This window comes from Mastomys coucha, chromosome Y, assembly GCF_008632895.1.
Source record: "Mastomys coucha isolate ucsf_1 chromosome Y, UCSF_Mcou_1, whole genome shotgun sequence".
NCBI lineage: Eukaryota > Metazoa > Chordata > Mammalia > Rodentia > Muridae > Mastomys > Mastomys coucha.
The window spans coordinates 280,695-288,600 of record NC_045031.1 but is presented as its reverse complement, the minus strand read 5'-3'; the positions used below and the strand labels follow the sequence as shown (position 1 = coordinate 288,600).

The 7,906-nt window shown below is 34.6% G+C and overlaps 1 protein-coding gene across 3 annotated transcripts in view; it reads right to left on the bottom strand.

The window, feature by feature from the left end:
- LOC116096519 (lysine-specific demethylase 5D) overlaps positions 1–7,906 on the bottom strand; it is a 51,358-nt gene that overhangs the window by 35,462 nt on the left and 7,990 nt on the right. For all 3 annotated transcript variants that reach the window (XM_031378419.1, XM_031378430.1, XM_031378439.1), the window contains exons 6-7: positions 2,246–2,384; positions 1,986–2,149 (exon numbers count right to left, since the gene is read on the bottom strand). In XM_031378419.1, the coding sequence (XP_031234279.1) occupies positions 1,986–2,149; positions 2,246–2,384 (303 nt within the window). The remainder of the gene's footprint in view (positions 1–1,985; positions 2,150–2,245; positions 2,385–7,906) is intronic.

The following is a 7,906-nucleotide window of genomic DNA, read 5'->3' as shown; positions in this document are numbered from 1 at the left end:
AAAAAAAAAAAAAAAAAAAAAAAAAACCTTAGGTGGCATTGATCTCTTACCAAGTATCAAGAGAAATAGAAAAAAGTGGTCCAATGCCTAAACTTTTCTGGGCAGCCAGTCTATTACCAGATATTTTTTATCATGCCTCAAAAAATAAAATGGACTGAAAACTCCCCATCTTATATCTTTGTCTTTTATATATACACAAGCATTCAAGTGAGCATGCATACACACACACACAAATATGCAAATGCACACACTAAATATATACATAAAAATAAAAATCAGATCTCCAATAAATACCCTATGACATGCCTCAAGATTCTGGAAAAGCCAAAAGAATGAAACACAAATATAGCAGATGGCAAGAAGTAATACAAGTTAAATTCATAAATCAGGGACAACTCTTAAAACAAGTAAAGCAAAGAATTAATTTTTTTGAAGAACTAAGATTGACAAAGCTTTATACCAAATGAACAACAAAGAAGACCAAGGTAGTAACAGTAGAGGTAAAAATGGAGTTTTTACAACTCTATTAAAATCCAGAAAACCACTTAGGAATATTTTATAAATTTAGTATAAAATGCCAGAAAATCTGTAAGAAATATATAAATTCAAAAACATGACAAAAAATTAAGTCACCAAAATAAATAACCTCACAATCAACATGACTAAGCAGTATCTAAAAGTCTCACCATTAAAAAGAAAAAAATTTCTAGAACCAGACACATTCACTGCTAAGTATGTAACAGCAGTATTTCTCAAACTATTGCATTAGAAAAAAGGGGGGAATGAATGCTATAAATCCTGAATTATCTTGAGAGCAAAACTGATTAAAAATATACAACTACAATGAAACTGTAGGTTATTCTCCTTATAAACATAAATGTAAAAGTTTTCAATAAAATATTTGCATACTGAATTGAAAAATACACAAAGATTATACATCATTTCTATTTTATTTAGGAACAAAAGGTTAATTTTTTTCATATGCAAACCAATTAATTTAAAACAACACTAACATAGTCTTAAGAAAAGATATTAAAGAACCATCTCAACAAGGAGAAAAGGGTATTTGTCAAAGTTCAATATACCTTCAAAATAAAATTCTTCAAGAAACTAAGAGAAAGAACATCTGAACATAATAAAGATAAGATATGACAGTTGTAGACAATATTATACTAAATGAGAAAAAAATGAGCAACATTTCCTGTAAGACACAAAACTATTCAAGTACTATAAAACATTGTTGTGTCCTGTATTTCAAAAAAAATCAATAGTTTTTTTATACACGACTAGTAAATATTTGAAGGATGAACATAAAAAAATTCAATTTATATCTTCAAAAAAATGGCTCAAAATAAACCCAATTAACGTGGGAAAGAAGAGAAACTCCTACACTGAAAACATTAAAGACCCAGAAAAGTCTTGGTAAAAATATTAAAATATAGTTCTTCTGGGCTAAAAAAGTGACTATTATTTAAATAGCTGTACTACTAAAAGCAGTCTACATATTAAAGGCAATCTTCATGAAAATCCCAGTGATATTCTTTATAGAAAAAAATTCAAACTAAAGGAAATCTTAAGACTCCTAACAAATCACACCCTATATCAAATTATACTACAGAATCATAGTTCTGAAATATTATTATATCTCAGAGGAAGGAGAGCTCATTAAACTATAAAGAAGGCTATGGCTCCATAAAAATGAAAACAGAGAAAAGAAAAATGAAAACAGAGGTCTATACCTCAAAATACATACCTGTAATCACAGCATTGGAAAGATTAAATCAGATCACCCTTGTTACAAAACATGTTAGAGTCCAGCATGGGCTACATGAGACTAACTAAATTTTAATAAAATATATAACATATAAACTAGAAGCAGTAAAGTTACACAAAAAAAATAATGAATTAAAACATGAAGCAATTTTAGGTGGACCCTAATATTGATAGTTAAAAACAGTATCACAAAATCACTGGTGAATCCTTACAAACTGGGCACTGCTGTGATTGTTCCGTAGCTGCATAGCCATCTTCGTACAAGATTCAAAACTGTGATTTAAGTTCTTGTCAGAAAATGCTGATGTCGCTTTTCCAAACCCACTGGCTTCCCCCTTCACTACAACAGTTGCAGGGCATGTCACTTCTTCTTTATCTAAGAGCATCAAAAGTAAATGAAAACAGACTTTTTACATCATGATTAAGAAACATCTCCTGGTTCTTTACTCACTGATAAGTATTTAAATCTCACCTGGTTGTATGCTATCTTTCTTTCTCACAGTCTTCTCCTTAGCCTTGAGGCCCAAGCCTATCATCTTGGGGCCTGCCCCATATATCTGTAGTTTCTTTAGCTCTGGGTTTTTCTCAATGTCCTCTTCTGTGGGTTCTGGCTATTAAAAAAAATTCAAAGGAGACAGTAAATAAAAGGACATAGTAGTTTATACAGAATGTCTAGGATTATTATTAGCAGAATGCCTTAGAAAAGTCAATACAGCCCCAGATAAGCTACCCATTTAGTAAATGAACCTTCATCCATATAGTACATAGCAAGCACTAAGTGCATGTAGTGAGATTAAAAATGAACACATAGAGGCTCGAGAGATGGCTCAGTGGTTAAGGGCACTGACCGCTCTTCCGAAGGACCTGAGGTCAAATCCCAGCAACCACATGATGGTTCACAACAATCCGATGCCCTCTTCTGGGGTGTCTGAAGACAGCTACAGTATACTTATTTATAATAATAAATAAATCTTTAAAAATAAATGAACACATAAATCTGAAGGGAAAGTGGAAAGGGATTTACGGGAGTAGTTTAAAGAAATTGAGTGAAAGGTAGATTTAATGAAAACATATTACACGCACATAAAAAATTCCCAAATACGTCTAATAATATAACAACAACCACTACCACCAATTCCATGAAGAGGACAGCAGGCTTTAAAGGATAACTCCAATCCCATAGTCCCACAGATAGTACTGGTTAAAAACAGTGGGTCTCAAAATGAATTGAAAAAGACTTTTAGGTTCTAGTGGTAGGTAACAACGATGGAAAGGAGATTAAAGAGAGAAAAGAAGAAAATAGATATCAGAATGTATTTTATATATCTTTGAAAACATATATTCATATTCCCATTTTCTCATGTTGTGAAAAAGATAATTAAATATTGTTTTCAAGATTGGAGATGGGAGAGAAAGAGCTGGCTCACTGGTTACAAGCACTCACTATTTTTGCAAAGGACCAGTGTTCAGTTCATAGTCCTCATATAATGTCCTACAACTAACTCCAGTTTCAGGGGATCCAGTGACCTCTTTCCACCACTAAGGACAGGAGACTCATATAAGGTGCACAAACACAGAAAGAGATAATACACTCATGCATAAAAATTTAAAATCTAAAAAACATTTTTAAAAGATTACATGTTAGAATGCAATACATACAAATAAGCTCCTTTACATAAAGACTAGATAATAAGACAAAATAATTTTATTTCAAGGAACATGTACCATTAAAAATATAACTCTTCCCCCCTGTATTATCAAAGACTTCAGAAAAGTAAGACCTGCTAGGTGTCCTCTACACTTATGCAACAGATATATACTTCTATACCTGATGTACATCTTGGTCTTTGTGTGGGACCCCTAACAACTGGAGCAGGGACTGTTTCTAACTCTGTTGCCTGGATCCCTTTCCTCTAACTGGGCTGCCTAGTTTGTCCTCAATAAGAGAAGATCTGCCTAGTCCTACTGCAACTTGATATCCCAAGGAAGTTTGATATACATGTGAGGTCTCCCTTCTCTGAAGAGAAAGGGAGAGAGCTGTGGGAGGAGGAAAGGGGAGAGGAAGGGACTGGGAGGAGAAGATGGAGGGAAAACTGTGATCAGATATAAAGTAATTAATAAAAGAAAAAAATCTTAAATACCAATTAAAAAAAAAATAGGGGCTGAAGAGATGGCTAAGAAGTTAAGAGCTCTGACTGCTATTCCAGAGGTCCCGAGTTCAAATTCAAGCAACCACATTATGGCTTACAACCATCTGTTATGAGATTTGATGCCCTCTTCCGGTGTGTCAGTGTCAGTGCACTCATATACACTGAATGAATCGTAAAAAAAAAAAAAATAGGCGAATTTTTGAAAACAACCCCCCCAAATATTATAACATGAATCAATAACCAATAATCAAGTATCTATCACTGAACTATGTATCTCCAACTCTTCTTATGTTTGTCATTTTTTTTTGAGACAGGTATTGAGTAAATCGCCCCAATTATCTCTGAATTTACTTTGTAATTCAGGCAAACAACAATTAGTCCAGGCCTCCAAGGCAGCTGTAATTATTATAGCCCATTAACATACTACTATGTTATTAGTACATACTATTAACATGTGATTAATATGTACTATTAACATACAATTAATATGCTAATATAATTAATAATAACCTAGAATTTGTAGTGTATATCTTTTAGTAAATACTGAACTATTTTAAAATTATTATTATTGTAGTTCTTTCCACTGGAGAAATCAGGTGTAAATCAGTTCAAAATTAGTTTAGATTCACTTAGGATGTATAAATTTTCTCCAAAAAGGATGGGCAGTGGTGGCACACACCTTTGGATTTCTGAGTTTGAGGCCAGCCTGGTCTACAGAGTGAGTTCCAGGACAGCCAGGGTTACACAGAGAAACCCTGTCTCGAAAAAATAAAAATAAATAAATAAATAAAAATTCTCCCATAAAATACAACATAAAAATAACCTTGTTTTTTATTTGTTTTCTATACTAATTATTGAAAGTCAGATGCCCTATATGATAGTATCTAGGTATATTGACCTCAACAGTCTGTTTCTTCAGAAAAAAATTTGAATCTACTATACTTTCATTACAATATCATGTCCAATTCCAAAATTTATGGTAATTACTTATATCAATTTTTTAAAAAAGACTTATTTCATTTATATGAATACACTGTAGCTGTCTTCAGACACACCAGTAGAGGGCATCGGATCCCCATTACAGATGGTTGTGAGCCACCATGTGGTTAGTGGGAATTAAACTCAGGACCTCTGGAAGACTAGTCAGTGCTCTTAACCACTGAGCCATCTCTCCAGCCTCCTAATTCTTTTATATACATTTTTTTTCTTATATTTTATAATGTCCTTTAGCTCTCCCATGGTCCTTGGCTATGGAAATTACCTCAATCAGCAAAAAACTCCTATGGCTGGCAAACAACTTGCTAGTGAGATTTTTCTTCCAAATATAAACTAATGCATCCTGACTTTAACTTACAAATGTCATATTTCTCTTAAGTTCATTTATGGGCTAAATAGCAGAAAAGTAGGGACAGACCCTAGCTGTGGTGGTTTGAATATGCTTGGCCCACGGAGTGGCACTACTAGGAGGTATGGCCTTGTTGGAGTAGTGTAGCCTTATTAAAGAAAGTGTGTCACCGTGTGGGTAGGCTTTTGAGACTCTTCTCTTAACTATATAGGAGACAGTCTGCTCCTGGTTTCCTTTGGATGAAAGTTGTACAACTCTCAGCTCCTTCTTCAGGGTCATTCCTGCCTGGACACTGCCATGCCCCCACCTTGATGATAATGGATTGAAACCTTAAGCCAGCCTCAATTAAATGTTGGCCCTTATAAAAGTTACCTCAGGGCAGCTGGACAGATGGAGCAGTCAATTAATTAAGAGCACTGACTGCTCTTCCAGAGGACATGAAGTTCAAATCCCAGCAACCACATGGTGCTTCACAACCATCCATAATGAGATCTGATGCCCTCTTCTGGGGTGTCAGAAGACAGCTCCAGTGTATTTACATATAACAAATGTCTTTAAAAAAAATAAAAATAAATAAATAAATAATGGTTACCTTAGTCATGGTGTCTTTTCACAGCAATAGAAACCTAAGTAAGACACTGGCATTATTCACTAAAACATTCAGTGTCTCATCTTTACTCTTCCTGCAGAAACCATAAAAATTCCTGTAATGTATCATGCTTCTCATTTGGGAGAAAACTATTAATAATATTAAATTCTCTTCTCAATGACATTCACTTCTTCATGTCATTAAGTAACAAGGCAGGAGAGACAGAGTAAAGGCATATAAGGAACTCAAATTACCCCACTCACAAGGATATGATGTACAGAAAAAAAGCACTAATGATTCTATCTAGATTATTATAAACGATAAGTGAATTTAGCCAAGTAACAAGATTTAGATATAAGGTTTTTCAAGACAGGGTTTCGCTGGCTGTCCTGGAACTCACTCTGTAGACCAGGGTGGCCTTAAACTCAGAAATCCGCCTGCCTCTGCCTCCCAAATGATGGGATTAAAGGTGTTTTAATTTACTAGTAGTAAAATTTTAAAGCAAGAAAACATGAAACAAGTCCATAGCCATGAGAACAAAAATATCTAGGAATAAGTTTACCCAAACAAATAAATTATCTCTAAAATAAAAATCATGAAACACTACAGAATTAACATTCTTAAAATATTCACAATAGCCGGGCGGTGGTGGTGCACATCTTTAATCCCAGCACTTGGGATTAGTCAGCTATTAAAAACAAAGCAAAATGAAAACAGACCAAAGATATAAATTTGGAAGAAGCACATAGGAGTGATCCAAACAAAGTTGGGAGGGAGCATGGAGACCAATAGTTTGTATGCATGTATTACATTTTCCAAAAGTAATTATGTTAAAGAGAAAAATACTACACAATTCAACTAATTTAACAAAAATATGAAAAACAAGATATTATACTTCAATCATTAAACTACTTGAAGAAAAATAAACAAAGCAAATACTGTAGGAGTATAACTGAATAGCTTTTATGATATAATTACAAACAATAGTATGACTGTCTTTCACCAAACAACAAACTACAGTTATAGCATATCAGAATAATCCCATTCCTATGTACATGGTCAAAGGTCACTTTTACTGCAGAATTGTTCACTATAACTCATATATGTGCTCATTAATAGATGAAAAGAACTTAAATCATGATGAAATACCACTAAATCACAGGAAAAAAGTTCTGCGGTTTATAGCAGAATGGATGGAACTAGAGAATATTGTTTAATTGTAATAGGTAAGGAACGCAAGTAAAATAGTCCTTTAATTGGATTGTATAATTTGGTAATACAAACAGAAACTGAATCTCAGGAGCTATATTTGTGTCTGAAAATATCTACACCAAACCTCATTTATATCTACCATTAATACATGATAACTGAGAATTTTAAGAGCAGGAAGATGGCTACTGTAGTTAAGGGTGCTTGCTAAGAAGCCTCCCAATATTCGGTCTCAAACCCGGGACAAATGGCTGATGTGCCTATTTAGCACACCAGTGTAGACATGGCCACAGGTTCTCCCAGCATGCCCCAGTCCCTTCCTGTTACAAGGTATGCCTGGCATATCCCACCCTCTACTTTGAATTCTCCAGTCTAGGGTAACTCTCCCAACTGCCCTTTCCTATATAATCCTGATATTTTGGTTGCCCAATCTTTTATTGCACCTTTGACCTCCTGACTGCCGAACCTTCCCTTTTTCTCCCACCTCTCCCCCCACATGGCCTAGCAAACTCTGGACTGTCCCAGATGTCCCTGCCTTGGCTATGCTATCCCTTTTATCTACAATAAACTTTCTCCTCCACCATCCCTAGGAGCAGAGGAGCCATGTTCTCTCCTTTTCCTTTTATTTCTTCTTTTCATTCAACCTCAACTTCAGTTCAAGCCCCAAGGTACATTCACATGGTAGAAGGAAAACATGGACTTATATAGTATTTTTCTCTTTAAAAGTAAGTATTTGGGGAAAATAAATAGATAAAAGTGGCTCAACAATTAGGAGCACAGACTGCACTTGAAGAGAACCTTAGCTGGGCAGTGATGGTGCACACCTTTAATCCCAGCACT